The 20,331-nt window shown below is 40.8% G+C and overlaps 1 protein-coding gene and 1 pseudogene across 22 annotated transcripts in view; both read left to right on the top strand.

The window, feature by feature from the left end:
- The window catches only part of TCF4 (transcription factor 4), a 386,429-nt gene that overhangs the window by 318,516 nt on the left and 47,582 nt on the right, over positions 1-20,331 (top strand). For all 22 annotated transcript variants that reach the window (XM_055559678.1, XM_055559659.1, XM_055559664.1 and 19 more), the window contains 3 exons: positions 2,943-3,048; positions 7,431-7,564; positions 17,189-17,321. In XM_055559678.1, coding sequence (XP_055415653.1) covers positions 2,943-3,048; positions 7,431-7,564; positions 17,189-17,321 — 373 coding nt within the window. The remainder of the gene's footprint in view (positions 1-2,942; positions 3,049-7,430; positions 7,565-17,188; positions 17,322-20,331) is intronic.
- LOC129636344 (uncharacterized) lies at positions 3,477-3,649 on the top strand (annotated as a pseudogene).

The raw sequence follows: 20,331 nt of genomic DNA, 5'->3' as shown, positions 1-20,331 counted from the left end.
TGAGGGGGGTTGATTCCTTCTACTTTTAAAAAGTATAATAAGAGACTTCCTGGTGGTCCAGTGGCTAAGATTCCCGCAAACCCAAGGCAGGGGCCGGGGTTTGGTTCTTGGTTAGGGAACTAGATCCCACATGCCACAACCAAAGGCCCCATGTGCCACAACTAAGACCCTTTGCAGCCAAATAGATACATAAATGCTTTTTTTAAAGTATAACAGTTCTATGTTATGTTTATTTTTACAAACAAATATATAGAGCACTTATCTTTAAAATAACTTTTGATGAGCAAGATGAAGTATATAAATTAAAAGGAATAACATTGTACCTGATCAATTATAATATAAAGAAAATTTATAAAATATGCAGAAATTGCCTTAAAAAAAAAAAGACTATTAAAAGTGTTTGATTTCTTGTTAACAAAGACTTTCATCTTATCTAAAAAAATCTTAATTTGGCCACAGCACCAGAAACATAGAAATTGTATAGTGTAACATGTCCTAAAAGCTTTTTAACCCCATACATATTCTTTTTCATGCAGGCAGCATTTCTGAACTTGGGATAAGTGATCGTATTCTCAGATCTTCGCACTTGATCATAATTCATAGTCAAAGTAGCCTCCTTATATTAGCAAAATTACTAAAGATTTGTCTTTGTCTCCCAAAAGAGATATCAAATAATTCTATCCAAAAGGCAGATTTTGTTAGATGCCATCAATGATGTTTATGCAATAATTACAGTACATGTTTAAGGATAAGGTAGTAGAATATGTAATAAAAATTATATATTATCCTAAAAGAATTTGTTGTGATTATTTTTTTAAAGTAAGGTGATTTAATAATGGGAGAGTTTATTTTCAATTTTATAGTAAAATTTTGGTTTCTGAAATTGGAAGTAATACATAGTATACTTAGTTCATATTAATACTTACTAGCCAAGGAGCTGTCAGACTCCTAGACTGTAGGTATAGTGTAGTGTATTCTACTCATTCTGCCATTAGAATGAGATGATCTATTTCCCCTTTCCCTAGAAGGTAATTTTTGTTTTCATCTTTTTAGCTAATGTCAAGACTTCTAAATACCTTTAGTAGTATTTTCCAAACTGTTTGTCAGTTGTATAAGCCTCAAAAAAATACTGGGTTTTGCCTGATAAACTTAGGGTACTGATTTGCTTTGGGATTTCTGGCTTATGTTTTATTCTTTGTCCCTTTACAGATACTTGAAAAAAAAAATTGCCCTTACTATAAGCCCTGTTAGAGAAGCAGGTAGCTGTTTATACATTTAAGATTATGACTAAAATTTTAAAATAAGAGGAAAAATAGAGGACTCAGATTCCTCCCTGACTTAGGAAGAATCCTTGTTTCTTTCTTTCTTTTTTTTTTTTTTAAAGTGGACCAGGGTTTTTATGGTTTATTTTTGTTTTGTTCTGTCTCCAAGATCTCTCAATTTCAAGGGCGCTGTGGGGCATATGTAGCATTTATGTGATGTATGCATGTGTGTGCGTGTTTTCCCACATCTGTCGCTGTGGCCCTATCCTTTGTGAAATCCTAAACCATGTATTAAATGCTTAGTTTGTGATTCATGGTGTTCTGAGAGCAATTATAGAATTTTTCTTAGGGTGTTTATTCCATGTGCGCTGTGAAAAAAAAGGGGGGGAGTTTTTTTTTTGGTAACCCTGCAGTTGCCTTTTTATTGGTGAATTTCCCTTTCTTTTACTGTGACCTGTGAATATCACTGTAGGCTCACTGCCAATTTTGTGAGCCGCTGCCTGCTTCAAAATGGAGGCAGGAAGGTATCCATTTTCATCAAGAGGATGACAGTGTTTTAGTCTCTCTGACCATCTGGAGAGAGGAACTTTTGGAGCAAAAGAAAATAAGGATTTAAAAAAAAATCATATTTAGCAGAAAAGGCAAGGGAGAAAACCAATTAAAGTTAAACTATACCTTATGAATTTATGCCTTTCTACTGTGCTGTCTACTTTAAAGCAAACATAAACAAGAAAATACACAAGCTATTTTTATAAAGAGCTAGTTCCCCAAGTCCCATGAGTATTAGTAAGCGAATGTAAGTAAATTAAGATTTTGGCAGTTTTTTAGTTTATTGAACACACAAAGATGAAAGAGCTGTAAATGAGGGTATCCCCCCGTTCCTGTGTGCACACTGATTTTTGGTGGTCTGTGTAGATCTGGGCTTTTAATAGCCTTTTTCTTGCATCTCTACAAAAAGCTAACACTTTGGGAATTTAATACTCTAAGATATGTTTGTCACTTTCTGTGGTCTGGAGAGTGCATTTATTTTATCTGTCTTTTTGTCTCTCTGTCTCTGTCTTTAAATTTTAACTGAAAGGTAGACTAAATAAGACAAGTTTGAAGCATGTCTTTTTTTACCTTTTACATGCTCATGGGCCATTTATGTTTTAAAAAAAAAAAAAGAATGCTTAGGTTCCTACGACAACCCTATGGGTATTATATATCTACACCCCAGGTGGTTCAGTGGCAAAGAATCCACTTGCTAATGCAGGAGATGTAAGAGACATGTGTTCAATCCCCGAGTCGGGAAGATCCCCTGGAGGAGGAAATGGCAACTCACTCCAATATTCTTGCATGGAAAATTCCATTGAAAGTGGGGCCTGGAGGGTTACAGTCCATGGGGCTGTAAAGAAGTCAGACCCAACTGAGCACACACAACAACCAGATGTTGTTCTCAGTATTCTTGCCTGTAACTGGAAAATATCACACCTGATTTTCCATTTGCACAAACCTACTCAACGTTTTGTTTTGTTCTGTTTTTCTGTATGGGGAATGGGGCAGTGTTTCTAAGAGTTTGATCAGATTTGGGATGGATGTGGTAGAAATTGTGCCTTTTGTGCCTGCTTCTTGCAAAGTCATAGACCTTGAGATTCTTTGGTGCAGGCAGCAAGCAAAACTAAATGGGCTCTCGTTCCCCAGGTTTATGCTCCATCAGCCAGCACTGCCGACTACAATAGGGACTCGCCAGGCTACCCTTCCTCGAAACCAGCAGCCAGCACTTTCCCTAGCTCCTTCTTCATGCAAGGTAAGACACTGCCTCTTCCAAGGGGATATCCACGGGTCTTTTATGTCATATATGGGACAAAAGAGTGCTGTTCTAATACTCAAGAAATGCAATAGGAGGCCAATAGAGAACATGGAAGGTCACGCTCTATTTTAGGACTTGAATTCATTAAAAGTAAAAACTTCACTGAGAGATGTTTTGTAAATGAAAACCTCTTGAGCCATCATGAGTTAAGATTAGACCAGTTTGGTTACGTAGAAGGATGCTTCCTGGGAGAATGTCCACCATGACTAATAGCATTTCTGCATCATCTCTTCCTGAGAAGAGCACGTACATATATGTTCAGAAGTGCTTTGATTCAACATGTATTTGGAGCATCATGGATTTAGACATGTGGAGAGCAAATTGTCCTTATACATACCTCTATACAAAAATGTTGACCACTTATAATCACTTCTCGGCCTTTTGACTAAGATCAAGTGTAGTGTCTGTTCTTATCAGTAAAAACGTTGGCTGTTTCTTAGTTCGTAGGGAAGAACAAGTGTCCCATTGAAGATGAAGTGACCTGTTGAAAGTCAGGAGTGTTATTTCATTACACAGCAAAAGCTCTATTCCACCAACTGACTGACTGAGTGTCTAAGACCCATCTCTTTTCCCAGACAAATACTGAAAATGACAGCTTTGTGGTAGATGAAGTATATTTAATCCACTTAATTGTCCAGTGTATTTCATTCAGCACACATGGATGTTTGCTACCTGGGCTTACAGGCTCACTTCCGGTAGGACTTCTCTTTCTGCTGCGTAGGAAGACTGAGAGGGTTTAAATGACATCTCCTTATGAGAGGAGACAATCCACAGGATACAGCTTTAGCTGGACACTTGTTGTGTACCCTGGACACTTGTGGTCAAAATGTGATAATCTTGTTACCAGTGTTAATGCTATGAAATTCAGATATAGAATTCACCAGGAATCCCTGTACACAAACTTTAACTCATTTTGCCTTGGCAAAGTGCCGTGGGATTTCCTCCTTCTTGCTCTTCCAGGAAGGACCATGTCACGGGAAGGAGAGCCCAGGGGCGTGGCTTGGCATCTCCCTTAGATTAGAGTGGACACGTTCAAAATCATTCTGTTTCAAAGGAATTTGTTTCCTTTCCCTGTAGAGTCTTAGCTCTTTTAGGTTGTTAGTTCACATATGAAATTCCATGGAAAATCTGTAAAGTTGAATTGAATGGGTCCCTGGGTTTCCCTCATAGCTCAGCTGGTAAAGAATCTGCCTGCAGTGAAGGAGACCTTGGATCGATTCCTGGGTCGGGAAGATCGTTGGAGAGGGGTAGTCTACCCACTCCTGTATTCTTGGGTTTCCTTTGTGGCTCAGCTGGCGAAGAATCTGCCTGCACTGTGGGACACCTAGGTTTGATCCCTGGGTTGGGAAGATCCTCTGGAGAAAGGAAAGGCTACCCACTCCAGTATTCTGGCCTGGAGAATTCCATGGATTTTATAATCCATGGGGTCGCAAAGAGTCAGACACGACTGAGTGACTTTCACTTTCACGGGATTAGAGAGAATTGGTTTCACATGTAATGGAGCGCCTATTAACCGGGGTCTTTTAGCTTTGTGACCTGTCCTCGGTGTCCCTTTCTTTCAGTAGGAGCATCAGGTACGTCATTCGGGTGTATTCTGTGCCATGACAAAGGTGTATCACCTTCAGCTTTAAGTAGTAGTCACTTGGGCATCAACGGGTTTCCCTGGTAGCTCAGATGGTAAAGAATCCGCCTGCGGTGCAGGAGATCGCGGTTAGATTCCTGGGTCAGAAAGATCCCCTGGAGAAGAGATAGGCCACCCACTCCAGTACTCTTGGGCTTCCCTGATGGCTCAGATGGTAAAGAATCTGCCTGCAATGTGGGAGACCTGGGTTTGATCCCTTGGTTGGGAAGATCTCCTGGAGAAGGGACCCCACTCCAGTATTCTTGTCTTGAGAATTCCATGGACAGAGGATCTATCGGGCTACACCCCATGGCGTCTCATAGAGTTGGACACGACTGAGCGACTTTCACTTTGGGCATTGACACCTCTCTTTTATGACCAGAGAAACTGTGTTACCATTTCTCATGCTTACAGAGACTGTCAACTCAAGGACTCATCACCCAAAGCTGAATTTCATGGAGAAAAATGGACACAAGGATAGATTTTGTCCATCTGCCTTTAGGAAGGTCGCTTGTTTAAACCATGCACACTGTAAGGAGAGATCAGGTAGATTAAAACAACAGGCTCTTCTCCATGTCAGACCATACAAAATATGGGGAACAAATTTGCTTTTCTGCATATGAATACTCAAAACGCAAAAAAAAAATTTTTTTTGAGTTGACATTTATGATGAGCACAATTAATTCGCACACATCTAATTCTATTCTTTCAAAACACATTATGCCAAGATCATGGGATGTGATAAATATTAATTTACTGTGAAAAGCATAATTTATGTAAAATGTGTATTTTTGTAAGTCTGCATTGAGTAAAGTGTCTGAGTTAACAAATCCTAAATGTATTTCCATATAGTGCATCCTGTCAAAATGTTTCAGGAGACTCTTGTTCAATGATAGATATTCTCAATTTATTTGCCGTGCATGTCATCTCTCTGAAATGTTCGTTTTTCTTAGACTTCATGTTTGAATTTAAGATGAAATCTACACTTCCACAGTCTCCGAGCTAAATCTGAAGTCCATGAATAGTTACTTTTTAAAAGTCGTATGTTTTTACATGATGATCACACAGACACAGTACGTTGTAATCCCATTTCACATGGCTGCCTTCAGTGAGAGTCTCCAGTACCCCGAGAATTCAGGTCTCGAAGAAAATGTAGTTTAGATGAAAGCGATTCAGAGATTCTCAGTAGCACAGGCTTCCCAGGTGTCTCAGCGGTAACGAATCTGCCTACCGAAACAGGAGACGTAGGAGACATGGGTTTGATTCTTGCCTGGAAAACCCCATGGACGGAGGAACTTGCCTGGCTGTAGTCCGTGGGGTTGCAGAGAGTCAGTCATGACTGAGCACGCTCCCGTGTCAGTAGCGTGTTTTAAATTCACTGCTGTGTGACCTCTTATTTTAACTTCAGCCTCCATCTTTAGTTAAAACTCTTATGTTGTATACATCTTGCATTTAATAATTTTTGTTAAACTATTGAAGGGGAAAAAAACTGAGCAGTAACATAGATCCTCTGCACCCTTAATTTAAGAAACCCAGACCAAGCAAAGCAAACTTAACAGTGACTGAGGCCTCTGGGCCCAGAGAGTGAAAAAAAATCTGTAGGAACATTTTTAACGTGGTGTTAATAGAAAATTAGCTTGATACTAAAATATATTTCATATCATTTTCATATCATTTTAAACTTCTCTGGAGTTTTATCCAGAGGCTCTCAAAATTGTCTGTAATGTAGATACCACCTTATGATATGTGTGTACCCTTTCGATTGCTACTGAAGACTTAAGTTAGCTATATAACTATATATCAAAATATAAACATTCAGAAAGGAAACAAACACTCAGAACTATATACTTGGGACTGTTCTTCCTTAATTATTACATGCTGCTGCTGCAGGTCGCTTCAGTCGTGTCCGACTCTGTGCGACCCCATAAATGGCAGCCCATCAGGCTCCCCCGTCTCTGGGATTCTCCAGGCAAGAACACTGGAGTGGGTTGCCATTTCCTTCTCCAACACATGTAAGTGAAAAGTGAAAGTAAGGTCACTCAGTCGTGTCCGATTCTTAGTGACCCCATGGACTGCAGCCTACCAGGCTCCTCCATCCATGGGATTTTCCAGGCAAGAGTACTGGAGTGGGATACCATTGCCTTCTCCATAATTATTACATCCCATGATATAATTCCAACTTTAATTCCATCTACTCTGTATGTCACAAAAATGAAACCCAGTCTCTGAAGTCAGAGATATTCTTTCTCATTATTACTTATTTCTTTATATGCTCACAAAACTTGCAAACTGGCCATCTGTGTATTATCTCAAGGGTGTTATTTTCACCCCAAAATTCAGGAACAGTTAAATTTTTTCAGTGATTTTCATAGGAAGAAAAATGTCAGGAGACATCTGAGAAGTGTTTTCTTTAGCATTAGCTACCTTGCTGTCTTGACATAATTCTATGGAGAAATATGTTCTGTTCTTTTCCAGTTGAATTTTTACTAGGAACGCTTTAACTGTGTTAAATGTTTATATTTGTTTGGCAATATAGAGCCACGTGGGAAAGTATAATGAGGTGGTCTTCTGTAATCAGCTCACCAACACAAAGATGCATGTGCCACAGACAGTTGTTTTCGGGGATATGGAAAAGCCCTGGACTATAAGACAAGGCTGAGTGCCTCGGAAAAGTCATGGTTTTCTTTGTCCTTTACAGATGGCCATCACAGCAGTGACCCTTGGAGCTCCTCCAGTGGGATGAATCAGCCTGGCTACGGAGGGATGTTGGGCAATTCTTCTCATATTCCACAGTCTAGCAGCTACTGCAGCCTGCATCCGCACGAACGTTTGGTAAGGCAGACGCAGTGGTGAGGGCGATGGTGCAGCTAGCTTAGTAAATCCCCTCCTGTCTTCTCGTGCATGTACACACGGGCTCTGTCAACGGACATAAAATGGCACACACCCTTCTGACAGTCTCATTTCTGGGATCAGAGACATACTCAGATCGCCTTTGTAAGCCCAACAGACCCTCTGTGTTGTGCACTGTTCTGTTGATTGAATTTTGTTCTGTGCTTTCTTTATCATGTCAGTTTCCTTAAGTACATAAATACATACTGTATTTGAGTTGCAGCATTTGAGCTGTGGTGGTTCCTTGGCTTTTGTTGTTGTTTTGTAGGGGTTTTTTGTATGTTTGTTTTTGAGGCAGGGGTTACTATCTGTAGTTTTGAAGGGTATGCTGCAGGGGGCTTAGCGACAGCCCGTAGACTTTGAATTAGGTAATGTACATCTCCCAAGGGCGTTTCCATTTCACCTTGACCAGCTTCTGTAGCCGATGACAGCTTTGAACTATTGTATCACACCTAAAGGAGATCCTTCGTGTTTCCTGTACACTTCATCAGTTACAGCAAGCAGGTGGTTTGCATTTGGATCAGATTCCCAGTTTTCAGTCTTTTATTTTTACTTCCACACCCACCAGCTCTCCTTGGTACTCTTTTACTTTCACCCCTGTTGAAGACTGCTGAGCTAAAGAGAATGGTCTCTTTCTTTATTACTGAAGTTTCCATTCTGCCCATCATCCTACACGCGTCCATCCTAGTATGTCTCTTTATTCTGGAGGAAACAGGGCATCGGGTTTTTCTAGTCTCAAAATTTCCCACATCCCAGAATCTACTGAAGAACTTAAGCCTATCACTAAGTGGAGGAAAAACTACTGCTAGGTCATGCATTAGGTTTCAGTTCTGTTCATTTGCTCAGCTGTGTCGACTCTTTGTGACCCCATGCACTGCAGCACGCTAGGCCTCCCTTGTCTATCACCGACTCCCGGAGTTTACCCAAACTCATGTCCATTGAGTCAGAGATGCCATCCAGCCATCTCATCCTCTGTCATCCCCTTCTCCTTCCGCTTTCAGTCTTTCCCAGCATCACAGTCTTTTCCAATGAGCCACTTCTTTGCATCAGGTGGCCAAAGTATTGGAGTTTCAGCTTCAGCATTAGTCCTTCCAGTGAATATTCAGGACTGATTTCCTTTAGGATGGACTGGTTTGATCTCCTTGCAGTCCAAGGGACTCTCAAGAGTCTTCTCCAACACCACAGTTCAAAAGCATCAGTTCTTCGGTGCTCAGCTTTCTTTACAGTCCAACTCTCACGTCCATACTTGACTACTGGAAAAACCGTAGCTTTGACTAGACAGACCTTTGTTAGCAAAGTAATGTCTCTGCTTTTAATATGTTGTCTAGGTTGGTCATAACTTCTCTTCCAAGGAGCAAGCATCTTTTAATTTCATAGCTTCAATCACCATCTGCAGTGATTTTGGAGCCCAGAAAAATAGTCAGCCGCTGTTCCCACTGTTTCCCCATCTATTTGCCATGAAGTGATGGGACCGGATGCCATGATCTTACTTTTCTGAATGTTGAGTTTTAAGTTGGTGTTTTCACTCTTCTCTTTAACTTTCATCAAGAGGCTCTTTAGTTCTTCTTTGCTTTCTGCCATAAGGGTGGTGTCATCTGCATATCTGAGGTTATTGATATTTCTCCCGGAAATCTTGATTCCAGCTTGTGCTTCATCCAGCCCAGCATTTCTCATGATATACTCTGCATATAAGTTAAATAAGCAAGGGAACAATATACAGCCTTGACATACTCCTTTTCCTATTTGGAACCAGTCTGTTGTTCCATGTCCAGTTCTAACTGTTGCTTCTTGACCTGCATACAGGTTTTTCAAGAGGCAGGTCAGGTGGTCTGGTATTTCTATCTCTTTCAGAATTTTCCACAGTTTGTTGTGGTCCACACAGTCAATGGCTTTGGGATAGTCAGTAAAACAGAAGTAGATGATTTTCTGGAACTCTCTTGCTTTTTTGATGATCCACCGGATGTTGGCAATTTGATCTCTGGTTCCTCTGCCTTTTCTAAAACCAGCTTAAACATCTGGAAGTTCACGGTTCACGTACTGTTGAAGCCTGGCTTGGAGAATTTTGAGCATTACTTTGCTAGTGAGTGAGATGAGTGCAATTTGCAGTAGTTTGAGCATTCTTTAGCATTGCCTTTCTTTGGGATTGGAATGAAAACTGACCTTTTCCAGTCCTGTGGTCACTGCTGAGTTTTCCAAATTTGCTGGCGTATTGGGTGCAGCACTTTCACAACATCGTCTTTGAGGGTTTGAAATAGTTCAGCTGGAATTCCATCACCTCCATTAGCTTTGCTACTAGTGATGCTTCCTAAGGCCCACTTGACTTCACATTCCAGGATGTCTGGCTCTAGGTGAGTGATCGCACCATCGTGATGATCTGGGTCATGAAGATCTTTTTTGTACAGTTCTTCTGTGTATTCTTGCCACCTCTTCTTAATATCTTCTGCTTCTGTTAGGTCCATACCATTTCTGTCCTTTATTGTGCTCATCTTCGCATGAAATATTCCCTTGGTATATCTAGTTTTCTTGAAGAGATCTCTAGTCTTTCCCATTCTATTGTTTTCCTCTATTTCTTTGCAGTGATCATTTTGAGGAAGACTTTCTTATCTCTCCTTGCTATTCTTTGGAACTCTGCATTCAAATGGGTATATCTTTCCTTTTCTCCTTTGCCTTTTGTGTCTCGTCTTTTCACAGCTATTTGTAAGCCTCCTCAGACAATCATTTTGCCATTTTGCATTTCTTTTTCTTGAGGATGGTCTTGATTCCTGCCTCCTGTACAATGTCATGAACCTCCGTCCATTAGAATTGGGCAGCAGACAATATGGGACCAAGTCTCTTGTGCAGTAAAATAGATTTGAAAATGTATGAACCTCTAATCCTCCAAATATGGGAGAGACTGTAGCAAATCCAGAGTTTCTTGGTTGTACTTATATTGTTGTTGTTCGGTCACTCAGTCGTGTCTGACTCTCTGCGAACCCATGGGCTGCAGCTCGCCAGGCTTCCCTGTCCCTCACTATCTCCCAGTGTTTGCCCAAACTCCTGTCCCTTGAGTTAGTGATGCCATCCAACCATCTCATCCTCTGCCGCCCCCTTCTCCTCCTGCCCTCAGTCTTTCCCACCATCAGGGTCTTTTCCAGTGAGTCAGTTCTTCACATCAGGTAGCCAAAGGATTGAAGCTTCAGGTCCAGCATCAGTACTTTCAGTGAATATTCAGAATTGATTTCCTTGGGATCGAAGACTCTGAAGAGTCTTCTCCAACACCACAGCTGGAGAGCATTAGTTTTTCGTTGCTCAACCTTCTTTATCATCCAACTCTCACATCCGTACGTGCTGCTGCTGCTAAGTCGCTTCAGTTGTGTCCGACTCTGTGCGACCCCATAGAGGGCAGCCTACCAGGCTTCCCCGTCCCTGGGATTCTCCAGACAAGAACACTGGAGTGGGTTGCCATTTTCTTCTCCAATGCATGAAAGTGAAAAGTGAAAGTGAAGTTGCTCAGTCGTGTCCAACTCATCGTGACCCCGTGGACTGCAGCCCATCAGGCTCCTCCGTCCATGGGATTTTCCAGGCCAGAGTACTGGAGTGGGGTGCCATTGCCTTCTCCGCATCCATGCATGACTACTGGACAAACCATAGCTTTGACGATATAGACCTTTGTCAGCAAAGTGATGTCTCTGCTTTTTAATACGCCGTCTAGGTTTGTCATAGCTTTCTTCCAAGGAGCCAAGCATCTTTTAATGCCTGCAGTCACCATCTGTAGTGATATTGGAGCCCAAGAAAATAGTCTATCACTGTTACCATTTTTCTCCATCTATTTACCACAAAGTGATGGGACTGGATGCCATGCTCTTAGTTTTTTGAATGTTGAGTTTTAAACCAGCTTTTTACTCTCTCCCTTTCACTGTCATCAAGAGGCTCTTTAGTTCCTCTTCACTTTCTGCCTTTAGGGTGGTGTCATCTGTGTGTACTCATATTACTACTCTTCCTCTTGTGATGTGCCCTTTTTTCTTTTCCTAATACCCAGATTTATGCTTCATTCTCTGTACTAATATAGGAATGGTACTTTCTTGATTTCTGTGGTCTTTGTTCTGTTTTGCTCAGTCACCAGAGATATAGAAAAGATGACTTATATTCTATTCTGATGACGGAAAGCATTCCAGAAGAGTTCAGATATCCTTGAAAATATCTATTTATTAATGGTTAGTCCTGGTGACAGAGACAAGGTGAGATCAGTGAGCTTATCCTCCAATGAGAGACAGAAGATGAAGGTGGAATTGGCCTTTTTCTCTCATCTCCCAACTTTGAATGTGAAAATCACAAGCTAGTTCAAATTTCAGCCCATTTTCAATAAATAGTAGATGATTTACTTTCAAATTTCTTCTTCTTCCACCTCTTAGAGTTATTAGTGTGAAATCTCAAGCAAATAGCACGTATTGTTATACTAGAATTTCTTCTTGGTTAATACTTTTATTTCACCATCATCATTTTGCACTTCTCTGAAGAACTCATGATCAAAACTATATGTGTCCTGCAAGCAAGGAAAGTTTTGATTTACAAGTAAAAGATTTTGGCATTGTGTTAATATGTTGGAATTTCCATTAGGCATTTACTTTTCTTCACTCCTGTGTTTATTTCTTTCCCTATCATGCTCTAGAATTTTGACTTAAGTGGTTCGATTTTTATCCCAGTAAAGTTCACTGCATGGGGGAAGCATGTTGAAAATGTGCTCAAAAGCACAGAAAATGTGGTTTTTAAAATGGAAACTAATTATACCCTTTTAGAAAAAATTTACTGAACCTAAACAATGTTATCAACCAGGAGGAAAGATCGTTTTGAAGGAGTAACCTGATAGGTTGTATCAGGTTCTGTGTGTATAATGTCATTTATCCATTGCAAAACAGTTTTCATTCTTAACACCATCAATTAGCATATCTTGGAGATGAGGGGGTTTATTTTTCAAAAAGACTAACAAATTAGGTCTCTGGTAACGTGTCCTGATGAATTTTCTCACTGATAAGGAAACTACTATGATATCTAGTAATCCTTGTGATTTCAGTATTTATTAGAAAACTCTTGCTGAAGTGACTTTTAAAAATCTGATCCTGATTGAGAATCATTGGAGTATACTCTGGGCAGTTAGTTTCCTTTCGCTTGAAAGTAATGGTGGTTCCTTAAAGTTTTCATCTGCAGCTTTTACCCAGTTTCATACTGAACAGAGGAATAGTTTGAGAAAAAGGAGGAAAGCTTTCCTTGGATTATTTTGGATACAATTTGGCCAAATTAGTATGTCTTGCTGAAGGTAAACATTTAGAAACAGGATTGCCTTTATCACTTTATAGTATGTTATAATAGAATGTGTAATTACAAAGCTTAAAATCTAAACACAACAGTAGCCAACTGTCAGTCACTGGTGTTGATTCTTTAAATCCCCTTTACAGTTGCAGCCTTGACAGCAATCCCACAGCTAATCACTACTATGTCACAGATACACGTACAAAATCACTCAGAAGAATGTAGTTTGTGGTTAAACTTTGGAAGGAGTTGTTGTAGAAGATTTAGGTTTGGAATGACTTGGCAGAATTCTTTTTAAAAATAGGATAGAGTCCCTGTAGTCCGGCATGGGTTAGGAATGGTCTCTGTACCACAGAGTGAAATGGTCCTGGGAGTAGAATTTTACTATGAAGGAAGTTCTGTTGTCTTTTATTGTTTGTAACCTGAACCCTTACTCTAGTGATTCTCACCAGGGGGTGATTTTGCCCCACAGGAAACATTTGGTAATGTCTGGAGATATTTTGGGGTGTTAGAACCCGGGGGCCAGGGGGTGCCTATAGGTGGTACTGGAATAATCCAGTGTATAGAGGCCAGGGATTCAGGAAACATACTACAATTCATAAGAAAAGCACCCCCGACGCACACCAGTCCCTGCCAGGCAAAGAATGCTCTGGCATGAAAACAGTGCCAAGACTGTGAAATGCTACCCTAGCACAAAATTTGACTTTATTCTTAGTATGTGCTAACAGTGATCATATTTTCTAATCTTTGAATGATCAACTCATCATTTACTTAAAAAACATTACTCATGGAAACATTTTCAACACTTAACTCTTGTCAATAGACTCCACATACACTATAATTGGGTATCAAGTAAAAATAAATAAACAAATAGTGGACATGTAAAACCTTAACACCTGGGGCTTCCCAGATGGCGCTGGTGGGAGAGAATCTGCCTGCCAGTGCAGGAGGTGCGAGAGACGTGGGTTCGATCCCTGTGCTGGGAAGATTCCCTGGAGGAGGAAATGTTACCCCACTCCAGTATTCTTGCCTGGGAAATCCCATGGACAGAGGTGCCTGGCGGCATGGGGTCACAAAAGAGTCAGACATGGCCGAGCACACACAAAACCATAGCACTCTGTCATACTTCCCTTTTCCTTTGCCTTCGTGGTTGGCAGGGCAGATATTATTAATAGCTGGAGTAAGAAAGACTAATGGGACCTCTTATGCTGCTGCTGCTGAGTTGCTTCAATCATGTCCAACTCTGTGCGACCCCATAGAGGGCAGTCTACCAGGCTTCCCCGTCCCTGGGATTCTCCAGGCAAGAACACTGGAGTGGGTTGCCATTTCCTTCTCCAATGCATGAAAGTGAAGAGTGAAAGTGATGTCGCTCAGTCGTGTCCAGCTCTTAGCGACCCCATGGACTGCAGCTCCTCCGTCTATGGGATTTTCCAGGCAAGAGTACTGGAGTGGGGGACCTCTTATAGTTGATCCCTAAATACTCTGAGAGAGACAGTAGTCACATATCACTAATAATCTCGGTGGTGTATTTATTATGTCTTTGAGTGACAGTAGTTGTCAAGATCCTTTGCCTTGTAAAATAATCGAGTTATAAATCTCATTAACTTATTTCAGCATCTAATTTTCTGTGAGTCTCTAAAAATAACTGATTTACATGAATTGCATTGGTTTCCCCACTAAAGTCTATGGGAAGAACTTTCCTTTTTAGTCTCTGAATTTAGGAGTAACCCTTTGTCAAATCCTGACATTTGACAAAGGGTTACTCCATTTTATACCAAATTAAAAGGGTCTAAAAATTCTTACTGATTTGATAATATTTTTCCTGTCTCATCCTCTCATTATTATAGTTATTTAAATATTTTTCAAAATTCTTTTCCTCTGTTTCGATTTTTGAAAACTTGGGGCTGATTTATCCATTTCCTCTATTCTTCAGAAATTCAGCATGGTCTAGGACTGGGTAGAAATGAAATCAAACAATCTTTTTTCCTTTTATTTCTCTTTTTCCATAGTTTGTTTATTTTTTCCACATTATTATAGTCTTTAGTTTTTGAGCAAAAATAGCTCTTCCAAGTTTGGTCTTCCATGGCTTATCCAGTTTTTTAGGTCAGTTGTACTGTGTAATGGGCTCACTCTATTATCCTTTGGAGAAAATTTCATGGACTAGATGAGGTTTTCTGGAAGTGCCAAGTAAAAATGAGTTTAACAGGTGGCCTAAGGAATTTTTGGTCAAGCAAAGAGGTCCAAGAAATTTAAAAGTTTGAAAGGCATTCTTGGGAACTTGGAAATGTTTAAAGGCATCATCCCAACTATCTCACTGAAGTTGACCTTTTTGTTGGACTATTTGGGGTGTGTAGAGGTAATATTTTCAAAGGCATCTACCATGTCACTGGCAGACCTGAGTCCAAAATACAGATTTATTTTCTGGACTCTTTAGTTGCCTCTCAAATAAGTAGTATTTCAGTCCACTGTTTATTAAACACTAGCTGGTCTCTGGTGGCTCAATTGGTAAAGAGTTCGCCTGCAATGCAGGAGACCCAGGTTTGATCCCTGAGTCAGGAAAACCTCCTGAAGAAGGAACTGGCAACCCACTCCAATATGCTTGCCTGGGAAATCCCATGGACAGAGAAGCCTGTTGGGCTACAGTCCATGGGGTCGCAAAATTCAGACATGACTTAGTGACTAAACCACCACCAACAACTGGTAACCAACTGTTCTTTGAGCTGCTCATAGGATGAGTGTGTTCAGCACTCAGCCACAAGTTGTGAGAGGCAGAACTGTGAGGTCTGTTCTCTGATTAAAGCGTTTCAGTTTAGGTGGAAATGCTCTTGAAAGAGGAAGCCTGGAAAAGCAGCATTTCAGGGAAGATCCCCTGGAGGAGGGAATGGCCACCCACTCCAGTATCCTTGCATGGGAAATCCCAGAGGACCCTGGTAAGCTACGAGTCCATGGTGTTGCGAAAGAGCCCCCACATGACTGAGCAGCTAAACAACAGCAGCAGCAGCAACTGAGTGTTGCATGGACAGCGCAGAATGTAAATGCATCAGGGAGAAGAGATGGTGAAGGAGCTGGAAGTAGGAAGGGATCCTCAGGGGAGAGGTTGAACCCAAGATGGGCCTCACCAAATAAATAGGGGATCCTGTGATACAGGAGGTCCACGTCTTGTGACTAGATGTCTGGGCTTTAAGTTCCCCTGACTTTCAGCATCATATCTAAACTCTAATGTCAACAGAATCTCCAGTAGTGACATACTTAAGACGCATACCCACTAATACACGACATACAAGGAAAAAGTGTATTTCAACTTAAATATTTTTCCTTTACATGTCTGTCATATAGTCAGATACCTGTGAGCTTTACTTTTTAAGCTACTGTAGCTTGAAAAAGAAAATAGCTCCATTTTGTGAATAACTATGTTATTTGTAAATAACCACATTCCTCTTACTGATCTGCTCACTGGATAGCAAGCAGGTGTTTGGGGAGCAACTAATTTGTCACCTTCCAGGCACTTGTGAGATGCCATATAACTGCTAGTATGAGAGTCATACCCAGAGCTAAGTCTGAACGCATTCTGTGAAAGATATTCTTTTTCATGATCAACTCTACAGTGAATTGCTAAGGGACAGAACCTATAAGGAAGGACATAAAATAAGTTCTCATTTCATTTGTTCCAGGGTAATTCAACATAGTCGTTGACGTAAGGCTTTATGCATGTTGATACTTTAGAGAGAGATTCAATCATTAACTGCTTTTCAAGTTTTTCATTTACCGTTTTGTTGTTGCTGGAGTTCAGAAGGAGGATCCAGTTTGTCGGGAAGATTTGAGACTGGTTATTCTTGGCCAATTAGTTTTCAAAAGGTCAGGGTAAAGTGTCATGTGAACCCTGCAGGTCATGCTGGAGTTTTATTCATTACATTATGGGCTCTTTCTTACCTGATCAATAGGCTGTACAGAAGAATAACGGTAGTGATGGTCTTTTATTGTTGCTAAAGTCCCAGACCTGCTTTTAAGGAATAATTTTCATATTTAGAGGTGGTGACCGTTTCTCAAGGTTTAGCATTGCCATTATATTCCTCTAGCTTTGATGCAAACCCAAACCAACTACATCTTTGTATTTTATTACTTGAAAAATGAAAGCTGTCAGATCTAAGCAAGATGTATTCTTGGATATTTTGAGGGCTGTCTCTATTGTAAAATGAAGAGTTCTGAAAGAAGTATTAGAAACCCGAGCCGCTAAATATTTTGTGATTGAACACGGCCTCCTTTTTCTGCTTCTTGCCACAGGGCTATCCATCACACTCGTCAGCAGACATCAATTCCAGTCTTCCTCCGATGTCCACTTTCCACCGTAGTGGTACCAACCATTACAGCAGCTCATCGTGTACACCTCCTGCCAACGGGACAGACAGTATAATGGGTGAGTTGTGGAAACGCCGATTCTGTTGCTGACAACCAGTGTCAGGGTTTAATCATCAAGGAATTCTTTTTCTACCCCCAGTCCCATCACTGAAGAGTAATCGAGCCATGAATGTTTATCACATGGACAAATGAGCCAAACAGAAATCGTCATTATCTTGACTGCAATCTCTTTTTGTTCCAAGAAACTGCTGTTTGGCTGACTGTCTCCACCGTGAGTGATTAGATTGAACCAAGTTTGAATAGATCAACACATACTTCTCACACTCTCAAACAGCTAATAAAGTGAACTTTTCTAAGAGGAGCCATTGAAAATTAGTAAGATAGAAGGCGTAATAGCTCTTAATAGGAGTTACTGACCATTCTCAGATTCCAGTCACCATGCTAAGCTTTTCACTGTCATACACCACTGTCTTCTGGAAACTAGTTCATGTGATGTTCAGACATACTTATTAAGAATTAGATAGTTTTACCTTCTGGAGGATGCAGCATTGTGGAATCCTCCAGACAGGAAGAAGTGTTTGCAGACTTATGGGAGAGGAGATGGCTGGGCATCAGTGAGCCAGAATTTACTTGCTGCTTTCTCTCAGCAAAATTACTAATGAGTCAAGACCCAAGCAGAGTGTCCTGTCGAATAAACGAAGCCATCATCTCTAAGTTTTTGTGATGTTCACTGTGGTCCTCTCCCAGGATGGACGGTTACCCCGCGAACACTCTTCTCTTGAGGAAAGAGCTAGGTAGGCTGCCCCTGTGGGGAGGCAGCCACCACCCTCTGATTCTGCCTTCAACAACCTTGTCATTCAGATGAGAGGCACAGTCTGAAGCTGCAGGGTCTTCTTAAAACCTCAGACTTCCTCTGCTCACCACCTATTCTGGTTCCAGCTCAAACCCACAACTAACTCGGCCTTATGATCCCTTCCCATGGGTCCAGTTAGTGATGAGTTCACTAACTGTACATTTATTTTTCATTTTGGGGGGCTTCCCGGGTGGCTCATGATAAAGAATCCGCATGCCAATGCAAGAGACACAGGAGACACAGTTTTGATCCCTGGGTCGGGAAGATCCCCTGGAGGCGGAAATGGCAACCCACTCCAATATTCTTGCCTGGAAAATTCCATGGACAAAGGAGTCTGGCGGGCTGCAGTCCATGGGGTCGCAAAGAATCAGACACGACTAAGCATGCACTGAGACTGGAATATGTATTTATTTATTTATTTTGGCTGAGCCACACAGCATGTGGGATCTTAGTTTCCCGATCAGAGATTGATCCTGGCCCCCTGCATTGGAAGCGTGGAGTCTTAACCACAGGACTGCCAGGGAAGTCCCTAACTGTACATTTTAAAGATAAGAATGTGTGACAGAAGAGTAGTTCCTTTAGCTCTTTGCAGTTGTTTAAAAATTTTCTTTGGATAGTCTCTGGAACTTGGGGAAGTGGGATGAATCACTTAATGAGGGGGAGAGTTTTTGATGAAAGAGAAGAGATGTGTTTTGAAATGTTGTAAATGTAATTCTGCCTAAATAATACAGTCCCTGCTTACTCAATAATGCACTTCACACTTGAGCTGAGCCATCTAGCAGCCCTTCCTTTCACTGCCATGTCTCACTGAGAGGCGAATTTAGGAAATAGTTTCCATTTTTGTGACTTTCCATAATAAAGCCTCTACCGGTGCGTTGTATCAGTTTGACCTTGGAGAGCTATGGACAAAGGTCATGCGGGGAAGTTTTGCTAACTATCAGTGCAGTTTTGGCAGATCCGAAAAACAAGAAGAAAGAAAGAAGTGCAGAACTGAAAGAGTGAGAAAAGCATATTTCACTTCAGTGTGGTTTGACAAATGGAAAGCCCCTTTCTGCAGTCATGAGGTCTTAGTTACAAAGAAGGATGACCGGTCATTCATCCTTTTACAAGGCAGATTTCCTGTCTATTTGTGGTTTGAGTAATTTTCTTTTTTTAGGAAGGTAGAAAGGTAGAGCAAAAGCTTGAGCTGAGGAAAGCAAATTTAGGCACTGTTTGAAAAAAAAGTTGTGTTGACTGATTTGCCAAACAGTTCCTGTAAGAGTCCCCAGGACTTGGGAAGAAAGCGATCTTATGAGATGGTGTGATTATGCTCCATGCCCTGTGGTCAGCAGGGCCACGAGTCTCAGTTGGAATGGAATTCACCTTATTTAAGGTGATTGGCTCATCACTGGCTTGTGGATGAACAGGAATGTCTACCCTCCTTTTTTATTTTGTCTGGGCGGGTAGAGCGTTAATTGGTGACTTCTACATACTAATACATAGGGCCCGACTATGTTAAGATGGACTTACTATACAGACCAGAGGGCCCTGTTTAAGTGGAGGGAGGGTCTAGACAATAATAAAGGAGCTATACTTTTCAATGAGAGAAGTGTGAGATTTCTGGAATCCAGAGAAAGCTTTTTAGGAACAACTTTATTGCATAAATTACTCCACCATCATGAGTGTACTTGTCAAAATCTTCTAGCAACCTGTGAGAAAGCTTTACAATCATTTCGGGACATAAGTAGACATGGTAATTCAGCTTTTTGGAGGAATAGATCTTTATTAATTTGCATACATACTTGTTACTTTAGGATTACTTTAAGGGAGAACATTCTAGAATGTTCATCCTTAAAATAATACATCCCCCAATTCCTTAAGTTAAAATACATAGGAGAATTCAAGTATAATAATAAGCCTTCATATTTGCACGAGGTCCAAGTCACGCCTGTTTCTTTGCACTTTTTTTATTCTTTGCATTTTAATTCTCCTAGGTTTTGGTTTGATTTTTCAGAGTGTGGTAGAAGGCAGGGGTGGCAGCATGTCTGTGGACCAAGAAGAGAAGATCTCTGATGTTAGTGATAACTTCCCTAACAAACAGTATGGATTAATAGGATACATCTGTAGACTTTTGAAAGTATTTGGCATATACTCACTCATTCTGAAATACAGGAAATAAAGAAATATTACATTGCCTGTATCTCAAAGAACAAACAGAGCTAATGAAATAATTGGT

This window comes from Bubalus kerabau, chromosome 21 (assembly GCF_029407905.1).
Source record: "Bubalus kerabau isolate K-KA32 ecotype Philippines breed swamp buffalo chromosome 21, PCC_UOA_SB_1v2, whole genome shotgun sequence".
NCBI lineage: Eukaryota > Metazoa > Chordata > Mammalia > Artiodactyla > Bovidae > Bubalus > Bubalus kerabau.
The sequence above is the reverse complement of the archived record's forward strand: the minus strand, read 5'-3'. Positions and strand labels throughout refer to the sequence as shown.